At 45.0% G+C, this 22,162-nt stretch overlaps 1 protein-coding gene and 1 pseudogene across 1 annotated transcript; one reads left to right on the plus strand and one right to left on the minus strand.

The window, feature by feature from the left end:
- Nucleotides 1–262: 262 nt before the first annotated feature.
- Nucleotides 263–21,898, minus strand: MMP20 (matrix metallopeptidase 20). Its single transcript, XM_066620309.1, has 10 exons — nucleotides 21,773–21,898; nucleotides 15,243–15,487; nucleotides 12,527–12,675; nucleotides 11,408–11,533; nucleotides 9,591–9,752; nucleotides 7,683–7,833; nucleotides 5,175–5,311; nucleotides 3,326–3,482; nucleotides 1,663–1,766; nucleotides 263–363 (listed from the first exon to the last, which is right to left on the minus strand). Exons 1-10 carry the CDS (start codon nucleotides 21,896–21,898, stop codon nucleotides 263–265), a joined length of 1,458 nt encoding a protein of 485 aa, XP_066476406.1.
- On the plus strand, nucleotides 14,384–14,503 carry LOC136647285 (5S ribosomal RNA; annotated as a pseudogene).
- Nucleotides 21,899–22,162: the final 264 nt, after the last annotated feature.

A 22,162-nucleotide genomic window follows, 5' to 3' on the forward strand; every position in this document is an offset into this window, starting at 1 on the left:
TTACGAGGTAACTGAACTCATATAAGGGCATACCCATAAAATCTATTGACTGAGGAATTTTTTAATCTCTCTGAAATTCCATGGGGCCATTTATTGGAATGGGCAGCACTCTTTTTGTTTTCTGGACTTGAGTAATCGCATCCCTTTGCTTTGTCATTGCTCTGTGGAAGAATAAGCAACAGGTAGTAAGAGTGGCTGGTTCTCTGGTTGATATGCTCTGAGTTCTCAGTATCTCCCAGCTATTCATGCTCATCCAACATCTTCAGCAGCCCACCCAGGAACTAGATTTCACAACGCCAACCACATCTTCCTTTTCTTTGTCGTATTTATAGGCTTTTGGGCCTGAAAAGAAGTAAATGAATCCTAAAAAAAAATGGAAAGGAAATTAAAAAACCAGAACTGATCTTCTGTGGGTTTAAGATTTCAGAAACCCAAGTCTACCCACGATGCCAAGTGCCTCTTGTTGTCCATTTGAGCATTGCCTTTCTCAGTGGTGTAGCTAATGATCGTGTAGCCCAGTGCCAAGCTCAAAATGATGCCCCAGAAGTGATGTCACTCCTGAGCTTTTTAAAAAGTGAAAATGGGGGAAAATCTGCCTCCTTCCACCGGCAACTCGCCACTCACTTGCTCTACCCCCTCCCCCAGGCTCCCCCCATTGGTCTCCTACTGTATCATAATAACACCTAATTGGCTATTGGAACAATCAGTCTCAATGGTCAGTTTTGAGTCAAGAAAATCCAGTTTTTTCTACATATTGCATTTGTGTTTTTATTTTCTGGTTATTTGGCTATAACTTTTGATACATTTTGATGCTGTTTATTTCACTGCATTCTGCATTAAATGCAACATCAAATGGTATATAACATGATGGTATTATTCAAAAATACCAAGGTTTTCACAATTTTGGCCACTAGTGTCAAGCTCAGGTTGTTGCTCCCCTATAGCTTGTTGCCTGGTGCAGTTGCATCCCCCTGCACCCCCTTAGCTACACCACTGTTCTCTCTTCCCATTTTTTCTTAATAAGCCATTTCCACTTTTTAAATCTTTCTTTCCTATCTCATTCAGACCAGAGCTAAAAGATAGAGCCATCTCTCAAAAGGTAGAATGCTCTTGGCTAATGCTGCAAGGGCTTGTGGGTATGTGAATGTGCAAAGGAGTGGAGGAAAGCCTGATTACTTGGACTCCCTTTCTCTCATTTAATAGCAACTTCTGTGATGAATTAGATCAGCGATTTTCAACCTTTTTTATCTCACGGCACATTGACAAAGTACTAAAATTGTCAAGGCACACCATCAGTTTTTTTTTTTACAAATGACAAGGCACACCACACTGCCGGCCAGGGGCTCACATCCCCCAGTGGCCCTATTAATAAATGGCTCTCCCCCAAACTCCTGTGGCACACCTGCAGATGATTCATGGCACACCAGTGTGCCATGGCATATTGTACACAATCTCTGAACTAGATGCTTGAGTTCACCGTGACCTTTTCTTCCCTTTCCCCCCCTTCCTGGTGGCCCTGAACTACCCTGGGGCATACTGTGGCAGGCTCCCTGTGAAGATCCCATGACTGCTTGGGAGAAGGTAGGCACATGGGCTGTGTGGGATCCATGTCTTTCCCCATTGTCTCTGAGGAAAGCTTGTCAGGATGCAGAAAATACTCACCATTTACTTCTGCTGCTGCATCTATTTTGCCACTGATTCCTGAGAACTCATCATCAATGTTCTTTGGGTAGTCCTTTTCCATTGTTCTTCTTGCCTCATCATAGCTTTTGAGAGAGAGAGAGAGAGAGAGAGAGAGAGAGAGAGAGAGAAGGATCACAAAGGGGAACTTCACATCTCTTTCTATGTACAAATGAAGGGATGGTGTCAGGGGTCAGGTTGGACACTGGCAGTGACCCAAGCCCATTAGAGAGCCCATCTGGCTGGGCTAAACTTTGAACCCTCAACACCAGTGGTGGTGCATTGCACCATCAGAGGGAGAGCAGGGGTATGTATGCCAAGACTCCCAAAGCAGGACTTTGTATGCCAAGATTCCCAAAGCAGGGTGCACCAGTGGTGGTGCATCCCACCATCAGAGGGAGAGCAGGGGTATGTATGCCAAGACTCCCAAAGCAGGACTTTTCCCCAAGGTCTCCAACAATCTAACACTGTATGTACAGTGGGATCACATTCAACTTGTGTGAATTCAATTATATGTGTGTAGAAAACCACTTAAATACAGTGGGCCCTCCTTATCCATGATGGGCTTGGCATCCACAGATTTGAACAACCACAGATTCCTCCCTGTGCCTCGGAAGGTCTCGAGGACAAGACCAGAAGTGACTTCTGGTCATTCCTGGGAGGTGTTCTGAGGGGCAGGGAGGCTTGTGGACCACTCCATTGGCCTCCCTGCACCTCAGAATGTCTCCTGAAGCAAGCTGCTTGGATGTGACCCAGACATTGCTTCTGGTCACATCCTGGAGGCCTTCTGAGGAGGTAGGAAGGCCAATGGAGTGAGTTGCGGGTCTGGCACGACCTCTGGAGGCCCCAGTGTGACCTCCAAGTAAGTTGTTGTGGCATCGAGACCCTGCCCCCACATCGGAACTCCAGTATCCATGGATTTTGGAATCCATGGGGGTCCTGGAACCAATCCCTAGAAGGTACTGAGGTTTCACTGTACTGCAAGTGATTCTACCTGCCGTTCTACAAAATGAGTATGTTCCCTAGAATGAGCATGAGATGGGAGATATGAATCATCTGTTCCTTCAGTTAGTCTCAATTACTTCATGTCTCTCATATGGTGATTCTGGTTTTTAAAGGTACAATATGCATTAAGGGCCAGTACAATATGGTCCCTAAGTGCAAAGCAATTTAAGAGATTTTCAAGGGTAATTTTGACTATACGCAGTTTTTGCCTTATTCACTGACTTTAGAACTTAACTTCCATGTAAAATGCAACTCCACTGTGCACATATAGTTCAGGTTGGGTTGTGACTAACACTTTGAGGTTTATCTAGTATGTAAGAAATTCCTGGAAGAAGCCGCAATAGTCCTTTGTAATGATGACAAATCCTCATTCATAACGACTTCTGAGCATGCAAAAGAAGAACTGCCTTGTTCAATCAGGGGAATGGCCACTTGGTCTAGCACTGCACAATGGATGATCAAAAGCAAGGCACACAGGAGGTGATAGTTATCCCTTGCTGCGTGTCCTAGCATCCTGGTTGTCTGGCATGCAGAGGTATACATGGAAGTATACATGGAAGTTCCATACCGCCACCGTGTTTCATAGTCCTCTTTCATAACTTATTTTTTTAAATTGGTTTTGAAGCAATAATAAAGAAACCTGTAGTAGTCATCTCCTATAAAGAAGAGAGTCTTCTTCTCATCTCTCAGGTAGACAGCTGCATCAATGTGTTGCACATTGCTGGGAAACCCAAAGTCTACAATGGTCCGAGGTGGGCCCTGCATTTGGAACCCGCGGGTTGTCCAGTAATGAGGGCCTGGCAGATAGAAAAACAGCAATTTACTCCCTTGCAATAAGTGTATAGCTCAAATCTCCCCACCACTCACGTGAGGATGAAAAACAGACACAAGTAGCATGCAGTCTGCCCTGCCTACTTGAGGAGCTCTATAGGAGCAAAGCAACTTCTTTAGGAAACTAGCCATGAACCTATGATGAATTAATCTGTCTTCATCAGGGCCAGTTCTTAGGAGCTGTGGGGTCCCAGGTTCCCAACCAAGGTCTGTAGAATCTCCAATTATAAATAAAATTTATTATAGACTTTATATCTCTATGGGAGAATGGAAAGAATGAAAATATACACTTAAAAAGTACATGTCAGTTAATAGACCAAATAGATCAAAGCAAGAGCATTTTAGTATGAAACTGCATACAAGTCTAGATTATCCTAGCATGGGGCCTCCACTTAGGTGTGGGGTCCAATTGGGAACAATTGGTCCAATTGGTTTAAAGCTGGCCCTGGTCTTTATTCAGCTTTATGGCAATAACTTCAGCCATGATAGGTAACATCAGTTCACTCGGCACCTACCAAATATATTGTTTTAATTATGTGAAGTTGGTGCAACCAGGGGAATGACAATAGCTCTGGATGAGGGAGGGAGGGCCAACTGGCTATGCACACCTGTCTTTTTCTGGTGCTTCTTACTTTCATATATTGCAGCACCAATCACATAGGATTAAATAAATCCTAACATTTACAGATGGAGCTGCAGGATGGGTCTTCATTTCACTGAGCAAATGTTCTTATGTTATGTTGGGGCAGACGGAATTAGTGGGGTGGATTGGACAGCCTGGCCCATTCATATGAAGAGGAAAAAAGTGTGCCTGTCCACCCCACATGCCTGCCCTGTTTCTCATGTGCTCAGATGTCCCTGTAGGGCTGTCATGTTCGAAATGTTCCTTCTTCACACAGAATATTCAATGTGTATTGACTGATTTTCGTGCAGTCTGGTTCTCAGGAGTGGACTGAGCCAGCAGGGAGAACAGGGGTGGTCTTGCTCCCCTCCATGTCTATGCCCTGATTAAATGTCTGAATTGACACAAACTGATTGGGTTGATAAAAATCTCTCTTAATCCCCATCTGGGCAGTGGCAGGCTTGGGGGTGGGGTGGGGTGGAAGCCCTAGGTGCTGAGTCTGTGGCCCCTATGGGGGTGGCACTCACCGCAGCACCACCTCCACCTGTGCACCGCTGCCGTCGCCTCCACCCACCCTCTGGAGCCATTCCGGGGACAAGCAAAGCCCAGCACAACCTTCCCTTCAGCACTCCAAAAGCCAGCTGAGGCTTCTGGAGCAGTACTTAAGAGTACTTCCTAAAATGGGAAGTATTTTAATGGCGATCCAGAAGCCTCAGACAGCTTTTGGAGCACTGAAGGGAAGGTCACACAAAGCTCCATGTGGCTGGATAAGTATGGGAGGTGGGGCAGCATGTTGAAGGGGGGGTGGCGTGTTGCACACCCAGCCAGGGCAGTACAGGGGTCAGGTCTGTAACTGCATCTGGTAAATCATGAGAATAATAATGATCTTTCTCACAGGGCTGTTGTGAGGATGACTAAGCAAAAACCCTCAAAAAGCAGTATACTCCTGAGGTCAGTATAGAAATGCTAAATAATCCTTGCTTATGACTAGCCTTAAAACAAAACACCACACCCTTTAGTTAGAAAAGTGACCAACCCTTGAAAAAATATGTGACTCCTCTCTCAGCTACCTCATAGGCAGCATCAACATTTGCCATGAGCTGAGGGAAAGAGCTTCTGATGGAGAGCGGCCGCATGCTTGCCGTGAGTTGAGCCTGCCGTCTCCAGAAGTACCTGTTCAGAGAGGAAGGAGGAAGAGAGAGCACAAGGGGAAGGAACAAGGAAATGAGAAGGAAAATAAGTTATGTCACAGGATGTTTTTAAGTGGCGGAATTGACTTACCAATTCCAATCTGTAGTTCGTGTTGCCAACCGGCCAGAGGCACCCAGCCTAGCCTGTAATTTTGCTTTCAGGCCTGTTGCCAATAAAGTAAGCAGCAGGGTGTGGTTCCCCCCCTCCCAGTTACTCGCCCCTTCCAGTTATATACCTTTGGTGAGTAGTTTCTGGTAGTTGTTTTGCTGTTTGACTGGAGATAGCTATTTTGCTAGACACCACCCTCAGGGTCTACCCAAAATGTGGCACTTGTGATCCACCTTTTGGCAAGTGTTAAAATATGCAAGAGGGCTTATGAAAGAAACTTCTCCAACAACACTGGTTTGTACACCAGGGATGGGAACTCGAGTCAGGTGACTCGGGTTCGAGACACAAAGACTCGTGTTTTTTGCCATCTCATGCACACTTGAGTCAAGCATGTCAATGACTCCAGCACTGACTCGAATCTGAGGCCGCTGGCTTGGAAAGGGGTCCCCATGTTTGCAGACTTGAGACTGTCTGTGTCTAGGTGTGCTTGCATACTTTTTTTTACAGAGTGAAAGATCTTGTGGGGCCTTCATTCAGAATGGGGGAGCAGCAGGGAAGTTCCAGCCAGGAGGCAGGAACCTTAATGTTTTGCTTTTGCAGCAGAAGAGGGGGAGGCAGGTGTGGGCTCTCTTGTCCATCTCTGAAGGAACCAATCATTGGATGATTTTTTTTCTTTGGATGAGGGAGGGCAGAAGGAGCTCAAGGGGGTTCTTGCCTTAGAATTGGCTGGAAAAGTCTGGAAAAGTGGAAAAATGAAGCAGGGAGGCCAGGGGGGAGGTAATTCGTAGCAATCATGCTTTTCAACCTGATGGCTCCTCAGGGAGGAAGCCTCATTGAATGACTGGCGCAAATGAGACTACTTCTGAGTAGAGTTACAAAGGACTGGATCATACTGGCAAGCCTCCCAGCTGCTGCACATGACCCTCCTCCCTCTTGCCACTTCTGCCCCGCTTTCAGGCAGTCCATCCTACCCCCTCCTGCCTTGTTTACATATGGGATGAGGACAATGGGATGGGATGGGGTCCGCCTTGTTTACAGATGGGATGAGGACAGCTTCTCTAGTCAAGCTGCGCTGGATTTGCCCATCCCTGGTGTATACATCCTTGGGTCTAATTCATGTTCACGAGGACTATTCTGAAGTTCACTTGAATATACTTAGTAAGGAAAACGAGATGGGAACTACTTGTGGCTGCTGGTCTTATCGACTAATAAGGGTACATGGGTATATTTATTATTCCTGCTTCCCCCTTCAAAATATATACAAACACTGACTGTTTTGACAAAGAAAAAACTGAAAGTAGGAACCAATCTAATTTAGGCAACCCTGTACGTGGGTGACACTCTTTCACCCCCTCTCTCAGAGGCACAAGCTACCCACACGAAGAGTGTGTGTGCTGAATCATTCCAAAATAGGAAGCCATTAGAGAGCTTGGAGGAGAAGACTTCAAAACCAAGGTCTTCAGTTTATGCTGCAGCATGAAGCAATGCGCTCACTCTGAAGGCTACGCTTCAGTCTGTCCAAAAGGGGAGGCATGAACTGAATTGCCATATTTAGGTTACATGACTAGGAACAGATTTTTTTAAAAAAGAAATCTAATTTCCTTTTCCTTTTAGAAAATGAAATCATTCACATCTCTTGTTATCAGGTGTGCTCCCTGTGCATTTGGTGGGCCGGTGTGAGATACAGGAAGTGGGACTAGATGGGCCTATGGCCTGATCCAGTGGGGCTGTTCTTATGTTCTTATGTACCTGAATTTCCCCCACCAATGCATCTACATCAACAGAGCTTGTACGGTACCCCGGGGAGAGAGGCAGTCAGAAAGCTCTCCTTGGGGTAAGTGAACTTTTGTTTGCTTACCTCGAGGAAAGCCTCCGCTGCCACAATGGGTCTAAATAGCATGCCACACCTGCTATTTAGTGGGCGTAGGTCCAAGGCATGTAATGGTTACAGAAAGAGAGATGGATGGGGTTGGGATATCAGCAACACCACTCCCAGTCTCCCTCCCTGCTCTCCACCCTGCTGAGGATGACCTCCATTCCTCCCCCTCCCTGCCCTGTTCTGCCTCCACTACCATTGCACATCTCTGCTGGTTCTGCAGCAGGCCTCTTGCACTGCTTTCAGTTGTGCAACATGCTCAAAATGGCCTCTGGAAACCATTTTGTGACAGCAGAGCTCTGTCATCCCCCTCCCCTGCACAATCCTAGATAGAAAAGGGCTGTCAATGTACTAATCTGGGCGCCTTACCTATCTTTGAAGAAGAGGAGTTCATTACCCATCACTGTGACGGCATCAAATGAAAATCTGGAGTCACAGTGGTCTGGATCAGCGGGACTTGGGGGTTTGGGAACAGGCTGCTGAGGGACTTGGAGTACCCTGGATCCAGATTGCCGTGACCCTAGAACACCACACAACAAAAATGCAACCTATTTTTCAGAGATATGCAAATTACTCTCTCTCTCTCTCTCTGTATACTGCATTTAGAACTTGCATATTACTCAAATGAAAACTGTTCATAGATTCAGCTGAGCAATGTTATATATTGTGAAACTGAGTGATTAAGAATGTATTCCTGGCACATATCATTGCAAAATGCTATTTATATGACACAGCTGACCAGCACCATTTCCTCTAATTTATTTATTTATTAGATTTGTATTCTGCCTTTCTCCCCAAAGGGCACCCAAGGCGGCTAACAATCAAGTTAAAATACAAGCAAACAAAGATAAAAATCAACATTAAAAATACAAAACACTTAAAAACAATTAAAACAAGATAAAATATATAGCAGCAGATTAAAAGCACACAGTAGAAGACATAATTTATAAATTTATAAAAACAGCCCTTATAGCACCTCGAAGGCTTTCCTGAATAAAAAAAGTCTGCAGGCCCCGCTGGAACATTAATAATGAGGAAGCTGTCCTCAATTCAAAGGGGAGGGAATTCCATAGTGCAGGTGCCACCACTGCAAAGTCCCTGTTTCTGGCCGCCATTCCCTTCACCACTCTCAATGACGGCACAACCAACAGGGCCCCTTCTGATGACCTCAGAAAACGAACTGGACTATATGGAAGAAGGCGGTCTCTCAAATACTCTGGTCCCAAGCCATTTAGGGCTTTAAAGGTCATAACCAGCACCTTGAATTCAGCCCGGAAACGAATGGGCAGCCAGTGCAGTCGCCGGAGTAATGGCATGACAGAGTCAAACCGCTGAGCCCCAGCAACTACCTGAGCCACCGCATTCTGCACTAGCTGTAGCTTCCGGACCATCTTCAGGGGCAGCCCCAAGTAGAGCGTGTTACAATAATCTAATCTTGATGTCAATCCTAGATAGACAGCCCAAAGCAGTGTTTCTCAAACTGTGGGTCAGGACCCACTAGGTGGGTTGCGAGCCAATTTTAGGTGGGTCCCCATTCATTTCAATATTTTATTTTTAATATATTAGACTTGATGCTACCATGGTATGTGATTGCATTTGGGGAATCTATCAGAGGAATCATGTTACAGACCTGTACTTTAAACAAGCTACTATGTATATTATTTTAACAATGACCGTAAATGGAACTTACTCCGGGGTAAGTGTGGGAAGGATTGCAGCCTAGGATTGTTGCAAATTTTCCCGCTTGAGGACATTACTTCTGGTCATGACATCACTTCCGGTGGGTCCTGACAGATTCTGACAGCTAAAAAGTGGGTCCTGGTGCTAAATGTGTGAGAACCACTGCTCTAAGGGATCCACACCGGAGCATGGACCACTTCGGCAGCTGTGCAGTGTCATGACTTGTTCTGACACCAGCTCCAGACTTTCGCCGATGACATCTTCACTTCTGGATTGCCAAGCTCTGCACCTCATGGAACTTGGCTGGGGTGTGTGTGGCTATGCCACCATGCTCCTTAGAGGGGACCCTGGTGATCAGTAAAGTTCAATTTTTAATATTAAGCTTGAGTTGTCAAATAAGGCACATGCATGTGCCAACCAGTTTTTCTCCAGGCCCCAGTGCTATATTTTATACTGCTACTTGCTAAACAATATAGTAAGCAATGCACATATCAACACATCATGATGGTGGAGAGGAAGAGGCATACATTTGTCCAGAACAGAAAAGACTAGATGCAAGAGAGAAAAGGGGAAAGGAATGTAATGTTAGGCTCTTACCATATAAAGACTGGATCCCTTTTACGTCATCTCTGGGGAGACGGAAGCCAAATGGATGTTGATATCTGTACGTTGGATACATCAAGGCTGAAGGGTCAGTGGAATGGGCGAGGCCCAGCGCATGGCCAAATTCATGAGCAGCAACAGTGAACAAATTAAATCCTATACAATACAAAGCAATACCGTATGTCTCTTAGCAGCAGATGTTTCCAGGCAGAACTGAAGCAGAAGAAATAGTTCAGATCAAGCTCATAGCATGTTGTCAACCTGTGGAATATGAGGTCCCTTGGACTTCAAGGTCCTATTCCTAATAACCTCACCATCATGGGATAGTTACTAAGCAATTCCTTTCTATACCTATATATTTTTGCATGTTCTTCCTTCCAAATGAATCAAAACACTGTATAAAAGAACATAAGAACCCTGCTATATCAAAAGGCCATCCAGTTCAACATCTTGATGCCCACAGTGGCCACCTAGGATGCTTCTGGGAAGCCCACAACCTGGGCAAGAAGGTTGCAACCCTTCCATGTTTTACACTCCAGGAAATGGTTTTCAGTTGTAAACTGCGGACGAGCATGATGGGAAGGGTCTTAGCTCAGCGGTCGAACATGTACTTTGCAGCAGGAAAGTTGCAGTTTCTCTCTGTGGCATCTCCAGGTACGGCTATAAAAGATCTTTCCCTGAAACCTGGAGAGCTGCTTCTAGTCCCTGCAGCTAATGCTGAGCTAGACAGATCCATGTATAAAGTAGCTTCATATGTTTCAACTAGCCTTTATGGCTAATGCCTGTTGAAAGGTCTGTCCTCCATGAATGGTCATACTCTCTTAAGAGTCATCACTCTCTTAAAAGTCATCAAAAGCAAGCAGCCATCACAACAGCCTGCGGAAATGAATTCCATAAATTAATTGTGCACTCTGTGCTGTACTTCCTTAAGTCTGCCTTAAATCTATTTCTGATCAGAAGACCCTGAGTTTTACTGTAATGAAACAGGGAAAAAATGGCTCATGCCATACCATGCATAATTTTACAATCATCATGTTCCCCCCCCCCCCAAACCACTTAATAATCACATTCTTAAACTAAGGAGGCCCAAATGCCTCTTTCCTCCTCTGTTAATTTTGGTCACCCTTTTCTACACCTTTTCCAGCTCTGCAATATTCTTTTAGAGATAGGGTGACCAGAACCGAACGTAGTTCTGTAGTGATGCCCCCCAAGTTTCTCAGGGGCCGAGGATTGGGGAGGGCAAAGTTTTAATCAGAACTTTGCAAAACAGACTTCTGTGAACCTGTGCAACTTTTTCATAAGCTCCCAGATCTTGTATCTCCAAGGGCACTTTCAGACACCTAAAATAGTGTCTGATTCACCCTTCTGTAATGTATGTGAATGCATGGTCATTGTTAGTGCAAAGGAGGCGGTGAGAGAAATTTGTTGCCTGAATTTCTAAATCAGTGGCAAATTGCCCATGTAAAAGAACCACCGTGGATTTTCAGCATCCCTTGACAGGAGATCAGAAACTGGCAAACACCTAGGAGAGGGCAAGGACCTACAAGTAGTGGGTCTTTTGGGGTGCAAAGCATTTCTCTTTTGACCTGGGCTCCAGAAGTTGTAACATATCATGATAATTATACTTTCCAAGGGACAAGGGTTCTGATTTCAACTGGGACTTTCTGCAAAGAAATGATGTCCTTTTTTCCTATAGATTTGCAATCATGAATGCATCTCATGGTGAACTTTGTCCTATTGATATGTACCACAGTTTGGAAGAAACTGCTCATTCTGGATGTTTTCAGGTCATTATGTCATTTTACTCATACCATTTGTCCCCATTGTCCATTTTTCTGCGTTGTCAAAATGAGTGTCTCCACCCAGTCCTTCCCCAGGAGCGAAGGCATGTGCTAGTGTCCCTCGTGGCCCATCAAATGGGTAGGAGTCCCCATGATCTAAGAAAGAGTACAAGAACATCATGTAACTTCATTATAGTGAAGGATGATATAACAATTAGATTAGCTTTTCATCATGACATTATTATACTACCAAGGAGCTTAAGATACCTTAGGTCCCAATCCTAATGCAGCCTCAGCGCAGCCCTACAAGGGAACAAATGTACCTTCACCTTGAGGAGGCCTCCATGACTGCCCCTTCACTAATGGATGCAGTGCACTCCCCATTGGCATGACTGCATTGGTCTCGTCTGATCTTGGAAGCTAAGCAGGGTCAGGCCTGGTTAGTACTTGGATGGGAGACCGCCTGGGAATACTGGGTGCTGTAGGCTTATACCATAGTCTTTCGAGACTGAAGGTTGCCAACCAACCATTATGGGTGCTAGAAAATTGGATAGGATTGGGCACTTAACTACACCCCTTTATCTTCCCAACAACCCTGTGAGGTAGTTCAGGTTGACAAAGGTTCATGGTTGAGTAGGCATCTTAGTACCAACAATGAACTATCCCATCAGATTATAATGGAGGTTTGTACAGTTTTGTAGCCTAGGAGCAATAGGCTTTTGTTTGTTCTCATTCTTGGCCAACCCATTGTGATCCATCCGTGCTTCCCTACCTTCCGTGCTATACCCACCTCCATGTTCCTATTGATTGCAAAACCCAACTAATGCACCTTCCCTCCACTTCTGGGGTCATTTCACTTTGCAGTAAGCAACATATCTACCCACTTTAAAATCACTGCCATAATATTGCAGTAGAAAGGAGGGGATGTGCTTTTTGCAGCAGGTGACAGTGCTTGCAAAAATCCCCCCGTTATGACTCAGCCTCACACGGCAAAGTGACCTTCATGAGTCTAAAACCGATCTTAATTATTATAATCCAAATAGCCAATATTAATTCCATTACTTTATTCCGTTCATCTTAGAGAGCATAAACGGATGTACTATCTTAAAAACAATGACAAATGCAGTAGACTTTGACTGGAACAATTACCTCCATTTTGAAACGAGATCATGATGTCTGCTTCTCCTGACTTTGTCTTTACAAAGTCCAAAGGGGCAGCGTTGCTCCAAGCTTTCAAGCCCATCTCCACAGCCTTGTCAACTTCTGCATGGCTCAGGGTGGATGTATATTTGGTGACTCTGGGATGGGGAAATGCACAGTTTAAGAAGGGTATATAACATTACAATCTGATTCCTTTTATACCCATAATGTAATTTAGTAGGGAACAGGTTAACATAGGAAATTGCATTATAGTGGGTCACATCCTGATTCATTGGGCTCAGTATTGTCTACACCAATTGATGCTGATTCTGTTGGGTGTCAGGTGGGGATCTTTCCCAATTCCTCCTGGAAAGGCCAGGGATTGCACCTGGATCTCCTACATGCAAACTATGGGCTCTGCTATTGAGCTATGGGCCCTCTCTCCATAACGTCAGATCAGGCTGGCCACATGGATCCATAGCATGGCACTATTTCTGAGAAGCAGGAGAAGGGAAGGCAATCACAGCAGGCTTCAAAAGCTTGCTCGAATAGTCAAGCAGTAATCGACTATTCACTTGCTGAGGTTACTGTTTATACCTCATAAAAACTATAACAAAGCTATCAACCTGGGTCAAACCATCACTCCCCACCCCCCACCCCCATATACCAATTGTAGCTTTGGTAACTCAGGTCTAACTATATGTGAGTTAGCATATCTATACAGTAGGCCAATGTGCAGTCATTTCCAGTTTCCACTACTGGTGCAGACTCACTGGGAGAGAGTATAGCTCAATGGTATAGCACCATTGCATGCAGGAAGTCTCAGTTTCAGTTCCTGGTATTTTCAGGTAAGGTAAGAAAGATCCCTCATGGCCATCCTGGAGAGCTACTGTCAGTATGTGCTCAGCACTAACCTACATGGATCAGTGGACTGTTCTCATAATAGTGGCCAAGGGCAGAGGGTGTGAAACAAATCTAATATAAGAACATAAGAAGAGCTCCCACTGGATCTGCCAAAGGCCCATCTAGTCCAGCTTCCTGGATCTCACAGTGGCCCACCAGATTCCTCAGGGAGCATGCAAAACAACAAGAGGCCTGCATCCTGGTGCCCTCCCTTGCATCTGGCATTCTGACTGCACAGGCAGTCAGCTACAGTACACTGGGGGAATATGGGAGCTAAATTGATAGACCACTCCACTTAAAGCACGGGTTCTTAACTTGCAGGGCTAGCACCCAAAGGAGGTAAGTGAAGGGGGTCCAGAGTACGTGAGGTGCTCCAAGAGTTAAGAAAATGGTTTGATACATATTTTCTTGAATAGATTAATTATTTTTTATTTTATTTTTAAATTTGGTTTTAATTTGGGCCTGACTACTGGTGGCTAGCATAATAATCTGTTTTCATACTGGCCACATTATTTATTATTTCTGACATTTTCATTGATTTTTCTCCTGAGTTTTAGAATGTCTTCAAATTTTATGAAGTGAAGATATTTTTTTTCCCCAATTCAAATTTAGTGTTTTTTGGAAGTTCCCCTTTTAACATATATATTCAGTGCAATTTCAGGTAAATAGCAAATAATAATAAATGGAATAAAATAAACAAAACAGTATATATATTTTTGGAAGGGAATGCATGAGGAATTCAAAATTCTCTTGGACATATATGACGCAGAAATGATGAAGAATCTCTGGTGTAAAGGAACACCTTATTCTCAATGGAATTGCTCCACCTAGTGGAATGAATGTTCACACAAAGGAAGGCATGTTCAGATATTGATAGTCCAACCTTCCTCCAATGAACTCTGTACCTTTCATGAAGGCTCTTCCCTGTGCCGTTGCAGATGACCCTGCGGGAAACCGTGAAACTGAAACAGCAACTGTTACCCTGCATGCGCCTGATCTTGTCTGATCTCGGAAGCTAAGCAGGGTCAGGCCTGGTTAGTACTTGGATGGGAGACCGCCTGGGAATACCAGGCGCTGTAGGCTTATACCATAGTCTTTTGAGACTGAAGGTTGCCAACCATGTGGGAAACCCTACCTTGGGTGCTACCCGCCTGATTACATAGGGTTCAGGGGGCAATTTGGCCACTTGATCATTCTATGGACTCTCAGCCAATGCCCTATCTGGCTGACCCGTGGTTGGTAAGGGGATAGGTTGGGCTGAGAGACAGTGTGTGACCTGAAGTTGTGTGAGCAGAGTCTCAAACCGGTACTTCCTCAATCAGGCTCTCTGTCTAGGCCAGCAATTTTCAACCGTTTTCACTTCATGACACACTGACAAGGTGCTAAAACTGTGATGGGGCACCATCAGTTTTTTGACAATTGACAAGGTTGCACCATGATGCTGGAGTGGGGCTTACATCCCTCAATGGCCCTACGAATAAATGACCCTTGCCCCACAACTCCTTCATCACACCTGCAGACCATTTGCGGCACACCAATGCGCCATGGCACAGTGGTTGAAAATAGCCGGTCCAGACCATAATGGCTCTGCACAATTTATTGCGTTGTGGTACTTTCCAGAACTAAAAAGAAAAAAGGGGCCTGAGAAGTGTTTTTTTTTTTTTTCCCTCCAAAAAGGCTTGATGTGGTTGTAGTGCACAGTAAGGAACACTTAAGCACTGAAGAGCTGCATTTGGATTGCCAAAGAGTAATACATCAAGACTGCAGACAAGCCATACATTTCAATGTCTCATTTCAAGGGTTGTTGATGTCAGCTCTTTACCTGTATGTCAATGTATTTTTCTTCCATTTAGGTTCTCCTGGGAAAAGACGATAGTTTGCTACATCGGGAACACCACATCGAGGCCTCTTGATAACATTCATGGTGCTATAGTCCAGCTTCCCAGTTATCTGCAGGCCAAAGAATGCCTGCATTTGCCGAACCTTCTTCGTCATGGAACTGCTACCGCTGGTCATTTCTCCAACCTGGTGTCCACCTTTTGGTGTGTAATACTTGTCGAGATATTCCTAAAGCCCAGAGGGAAACTTTTTGTTATGGTATGTGTACTTATTAAAATCAGGGTTGGTGCAAAATGTTGATTCCTGATGGGAAAATCCATATATTGGCTTCACCCCCTTAAAAGTATATTTAATTCAAGGGCAATTTTTTCTCTTTAATGGTGCTCAAAATCTGCCGCTGGAAGCAACCTGCCTCCCTAATGCTTGGACCGGCCCTGATTAAAGTCTGTCCTAGCTGGCTTAGCTGGGTCTGAACATGTGGAGGGCGCAATCCTCCGCAATCCTCCTCTTCGTCCTTCAAGGGCGCAATCCTATCCTCTCTCCCTCCCCCCACCGATGCAACTGTGCTGAAAATGGGTCTGTTGTATTTAGTGGAGGGAGGCGAATCGGAAGGCTTTGGATGGGAGAAATCATTTCTGCTTACCCCTCCCTAAGCCTCCTGCTCTGCAGTGGGTCCCCTGTAACTGATGCAAGTCTGAGAAGAGAAAGGGGGCAGGGAGGTTTGCAAAAGAGGGAATAGAATCCTATACTAATGTACATAATGTGAAATAGCCATTACAGTGATGTCACATCAGTCCTACAGTCATGTAGAAACGTACTTAGGGAGGGGTGAGTTAGGCATATTCTCTGGGTGCAGAAATAACACAGGCCAACACACATTTTGCTTCCTTAAAGGTTACACCAATTCCTGGGTATATTTGGAGTGCTGATTCCAAAAATGGCATCTGTTTTGCACTATCACCTCTAGTTTTGGAGACATGGCATAGCCTCTTTAGTGAAATGGTTCAAGCAGCTTCCTCATGAGGAAGCCTACACCATGGCTTCCTCATGAGGAAGCTGCTTGAACCATTCACTAATGAGGCTATACTATATCTCCAAAACTAGACGTGATAGGGCAAAACGGATGCCATTTTTGGAATCCGCACCCCAAATTCATATCAAACCACTATAAAGTTTGGGAAAAACTTTTCTGACCCTCAGTTTTGTAGGCCTGTGTAAGAGGGGGGAAAAAATGTTAAAGAGCAGGGTGGTCATCTGACACCTAGACAGTCAATTCATTTAAATTTTTTTTTTTTACAGTTGCCTCCATTTATTATTTAAAGCAGTTGTCAAACTTTTAGCACTGGGACCCACTTTTTAGAATGAGAATTTGTCAGGACCCATTGGAAGTGCTGTCATGACCAGAACTGACATTATGAAGCAGGAAAATTTTTTAACAATCCTAGGCTGCAATCCTACCACACATACCCAGGAGTAAGTCCCATTTACTATCATTGTTAGAAGCATATACATAGTAGCCTGTTACAAGTACCGCTCTGTAACATTTCCCCAAATGCAGTCACATACTATGGCAGCAACAAGTCTAATGTAGTAAAAATAAAATATTGAAATGAATAGGGACCCACCTGTAATTGCCTTGTGACCCACCAGGTAGGTCCTGATCCACAGTTTGAGAAACACTAATTTAAAGTATATGCTTTGCACTCAGTGATTCTCACGTAGCTGCCTATCCAAACAAGGCAGTTCAAGACCAGATATGTTAAATCCCATCCACTTTTTGAGACTGGGAGAAAGCAGTGAGTTTCAGCTTTCGTTGCATTTTGTTTGTAGGCACTGAACTGATTGCACAAATTAGACATCCTGTGCACACACAATAGATATTGGTGCAATAAATGAATGGATCTTTAAAGATTTTTCTCTGATGACAAAAATAGAAATTGCTATAATAATTAAAATGGCAAATGTATTCCTAATAAATGAATCAACAAGTGAATTTGAAAATGTGTGCCATTTTAAATTAAAAAGACCGGCGGCATCACATTTTATAAGTATTTCAGTTCTCCTAATCATAGGAGTGGGGGTACTCTTTTTTCCCCCCTTGGTCTGAGCTCTAATTGCCCTTGTTATGGCACTGCAGGCACTCACATCAGTGCAAATATTTACCCCTGGTAAAAATAAAACCATTTCTTTGCTCCTGGAAAGCTGTTACAGAGTTTCACAGCCATGACTTCCACTGTGACACCCTGAACTGGGGCTACCGTGTTCCAGTTCAGCTAATCCAACTTAAATCTAATGCATATTGCTTGCTAATTGTGCAAGTGTGGGGTGGGAGGGGGAGGGGATTAATCATCATGGCTGCATTTCCATTCCAACTTGCAATTGCCTTTTCCAAATGCTGCTTTCCTTCCTTCTATCCTTCCTCCTTTCCTTTCCTTCTTTCTCTTACACATTAGTGTCTCGGGTGTCACTTTTATTTCTGATATGCAACTTCACAGATAAAGTTGGGGCACATGCTTATAACCCCCCCCCCGTTTTTCAACCAAAAACCACCTTATGGCTCCATTCTCTCCACCAATGGCATCACTGGGGGGGCTCGAAGGTGTGGGTAGCACCTGGTGACACACATGGGGGGTGACAGCACTACTAGCCAAAATTTTTGAACAATACCATCATGTTATATCTTGTTTCATGTATAATTTCATAAGGAATGCAATGAAAGAAACTGTGTTGAGCTATCTCTATTCTAGCAAAAGTTATAGCCAAGAAACCAGCAGGGGTGGGGCAAAGGTACCCACCTCCTAGGGCATTGCCCCACCCACTGCATGGGAGGAGGTCCATCATGGGGGTGATGGCTGGCCCCCCGCACTGGGCGATACAAACCCTAGTGACACCACTGCTCTCCACTGTTATTTTGCAGAATAACTTCCTGCCTGTTCCTTTACCCTGCAAAAGGCTTTCCTCCGCTTTTCAAAATGTAAGGCACTTGTCCTTGTGATCAGAGAAACAGAACACTATCATTGTCCTATAGATCATATGTTATCAACTGTTCAAAATATACTGCAGTAACAGTTGCAGTGTGTAATGGCAGGGTACCCAGTGCATGAAGCCTTGCTGTTCACAAGCCTGCTTTAACCAGCATGTGGGCTAGCCAAGATGCGTTCATTTCCCACTCAATGCTGCCCTGTGCATACTTTCATAGGATTTAATTCCTGTTGTCACCTACTTCTGAATAAAAGTGCGTAGGATGGCCTCAGAGATTTAACTTCCAGAGACTTAGGGCTGGGAGCTGAGCCCTTCACAACATCACTGCTAGAAACCAGTGGCATGGCTAGAGGGAGTGCAAAGCTCTAAGTTTTGCGGGTGCTTGAACGCACCAGGCAAGCAGCCCCTCCCCCTCCTCTCTGGAGCCATTCCAGAAGGTGGGAGCAAAACAGAGATGCCTCTGTTTTGCTCCCACCGCCTGGAAGGGCTCGGAAGAAGTGGGGGCCGCTTGCATGGTGTGTTCAGGCACCTACAAAACTTAGTTCTTTGCACGCCCTCTAGCTATGCCACTGCTAGAAACAACATTTTTAACAACGTCTCCTCAAGAGACAAGAATTGGGGGAAAAGGGCAGTGATTTTCTAGGAAGGGGAACTCAAAAATAGGGACTGTCCTTGGAAAATAGCAAAAGCTGGATGTAAGCTTGGGTCCTATTGTAAACAAAAATATCACCGCCACAAACCACCCAACCCTATCTAAACATCCCCACCCGCACCACTTCCCCTAATGGATGGGTGGCCTCTGTTCCCATGCCAAATCTAGCACTCAGTTGCGTGCAGAAATCGTGTGCTCTATTGAGTTGCGTGCAGACACATCGCACTTCTACATGTTTAAAAATTGAAAAATAGTAATAGTCACATTTTAAAACACAAACTAAGACCTGGATTGGAAAGAGCATGCACTTCGATCTTTGCTGCTACCCAACAGCAGTGTTCCCTCTAATTTTGTTCTGCACTGCACAGAGCCCTCAGTGGCTGAAAGGGCAAGGCTCAAACACCACCACAGCCATCTACATGGTTCAGCCTGGCTAAGCCTGGGCACAATGGCTGCCAGCCATAGACAGCAACTGTTATCCTTCATGTGCTTGATCTCGTCTGATCTTGGAAGCTAAGCAGGGTCAGGTCTGGTTAGTACTTGGATGGGAGACCGCCTGGGAATACTGGGTGCTGTAGGCTTACACCATAGTCTTTCAAGACTGAAGGTTGCCAACCATTACAACCATGGAGTTGCAGGCAAGCCAGAGATACTGTGCCACTTCCCATCACCAGTGGCAGTGTTGGGGGTTGTGGGCCACACTGGGTAATGTGCGCGCGGGGGGGGGGGAGTGACACTACTCACCAAAATTTTTTAAATCTTGCTATTTTCAAATAAAACCCTCATGTTATATATCAATTGATGTGTAATTTTATGCTGAATGCAATGAAACAAACAGTGTTGAAATCTCTATTCTGTCAAAAGTTATAGCCAAAAAAACCAGTGGGGGCTGGGTGATGGTGATGGGAAGAGGTCCATCTTGGGGGTGACATGCTGGCCTTCCACACTGGGTGACGCAAACCTTAGTGACGCCACTGGCCATCGCTGCCGCTTCTATCCTCTCACAATGCACGAAAGGCTGCTCAGCAGTGTCTGTTGTATCCCAACTGGAGAAAGTATTTCCCATTTTTGGCATGCCACAAACAGTAAAAACCCACCATTGTACACTGCACATCATGCACAGCTTCTCAATGGAATGAAAATGCAGGGAAACACAGAACTGTCGAGCAACCCGGCATTAAAAGAGAGGATTCCGTCATCATGAAGAATCTGCAACCTCAAGACACGCGCCTTGTGTCTTATCTCCTTCAGCCATACAAAGTCGCAGATACAGAGGCAACGATCATCCCAGTCCAAAGAGGGCACCGTAGTATCAACAGCAATGCTTCTCACTTCAAAATCTTGATAGAACTTCATCTGGTGTCACTGGACAACCTGGAGCTGTCTGTGCAGGATACGTCTAATGATACAATATCACTCCCGGGCCCATCCACGAGGCTATCTGATGCAAAACGCATCAGTGGCAGATTGCAGAGGGCTTGAGGGGATAGTGGGTTTTGGGGCACCTTTTGCCTCAATACCTTACTTCACTACCTGCTTTGCTTGGGAAGCGCCCATAAATGACAATCAAACTACAAAATCAAAATTAAAGCAAGCCTCTTACAAGCAGCAAAATGTGAGTAGCGGCAGCATCAATAGTAAGTAGAAGACTTAAAAACAGCATGCAACACAACACGGCACAAATTAAAAGGCCTGGGAAAATACAAAGGCACCGAAAAGCCATGGGTAGGCACCAGGTGAGTGTCACAGTGCCACAGCCAAGATGACCCTCCCCCCCAAGTGTCAGCTGCCTCAGACTCAAGAGGAAGCTGTTTTTGTTGTACTAGTAATTAGAATAAGATGCCTGGAAGGAGGGAATGCTATCTATGGCAGATCACATGGTTGGATGCCAAAAAACCCTGGCATTTCTAGGTAGGGCTGGAAAAAAGGCCTGCCTGAAGTCCTGGAGATCCACCACCAGTCAAACGAGGAAGCTTCCTTTGAAGTTCCTTTGTCCCAAGGAAGGTCCAAGCTAGCCCAATAAGTTACCACTTTCTTGCACCAGCTTGTGGCCCACCTCTTCTTCTGTCATAGTGTCTGGGCATTTAGTAAACCCCGAGTCACATCCCCTCTTCCTGTCCCCCAGATTTTTGAGTGACCGTGGGCTTAGCCATGGCCAGAATTTACAGGTGATCCACAGAAGTTCCGTTATCATATATTAAGTTCATAAAGCTGCAGATTGAAACACACGACACAGTATTACACCTGCCTACTCAGAAGTACGTCTCATTAAATTCAATGAGTAGAAATACATAGGATTGCACTGTAGCTACGGAATAAGGCTGTTTGAATGCCTTGGAACTTCTCAGTAAACGTAAATAAGGTTCTTCTATATTATCCTAACAGCCAGTAGCGCAGTGGTGTAGCTAGAGGGGGTGCAAAGCACTAAGTTTTGTAGGGAGCCTCACCGCGGGATGCAAGCGGTCCCTTGCTCTCCCCTTTGGAGCCATTCTGGGTGGTGGAGCTCCTGCTTAGGAAAGGTCTTGGAGCTCTGCTCCCTGCTAACTACATCCCTGTAAAGAGCACAAAAATCAAGCTTCCAAGTTTACAGTTTTGAAGTCCAAGCCTACTCACTATCCCAGAGAAGCTAATTGCACAAGGTACGTACTCCCTTCCAGCCCTACCATTCCTTTCCATTGTGATTATTGGTTTAACATCTCTGTCTTCCATCTCACTGATGCCAGTGAATGTCTCAGTAGCAGTGCAGCCTAACAGCACAATGCCCTCCCTGCATGTTTACTCAGAAGGAAAACCACTTGGCGTTCAGTGGCATTTGCTCCTAAATAAGTGCACGTGGGGATTACAGCCTACAACATTACGTTGTGCAAAGTGTCACCAACCTGGGCAAGGTAGAAGTCTTTCCAGCCAGATGTTCGTGGCAGTGCAAAGAGAGCAGGGGCAGCAGCTGAACGCTTCAGAGAAAGCACCAGAAGTAAAGGGAGGCAAAACATACAGAGAAGCTCCATTTCTTCCCAAATGCAAAAATGGGCTTGACAAGACCAGGCAGAAGGACCCTCTGCCCCTTTTATACAGGAAGGCTGGCTTGGGAACGCCAAGCCAAGCTGACTCATGTCTCAGAGAGTAATTACACATCTTCACGTTTTGATGAAGGGGTAACACACTAGTACTTAGTTACAGGAAAAGCAGAGTTCCTCTGAAGGGAGAAAAATCACAAAAAGGAAGAAAACAGAATACAATGCCTATGAAATTCACGGCCCGATCCTGTCCAG

Source organism: Tiliqua scincoides, chromosome 3 (genome assembly GCF_035046505.1).
Source record: "Tiliqua scincoides isolate rTilSci1 chromosome 3, rTilSci1.hap2, whole genome shotgun sequence".
NCBI classification, from domain to species: Eukaryota; Metazoa; Chordata; class Lepidosauria; order Squamata; family Scincidae; genus Tiliqua; species Tiliqua scincoides.

Bases quoted from the DNA above. Each gene is read 5' to 3' on its own strand.
- MMP20 (XM_066620309.1), bottom strand. From the start codon at position 21,898: ATGGAGCTTCTCTGTATGTTTTGCCTCCCTTTACTTCTGGTGCTTTCT. The intron at 15,488-21,772 runs GTTGGTGACACT...TCTGGGCTTTAG, and splicing joins AAGACTTCTACCTTGCCCAG to GAATATCTCGACAAGTATTA. The intron at 12,676-15,242 runs GTAAAGAGCTGA...TCCCCATCCCAG, and splicing joins AAAAATACATTGACATACAG to AGTCACCAAATATACATCCA.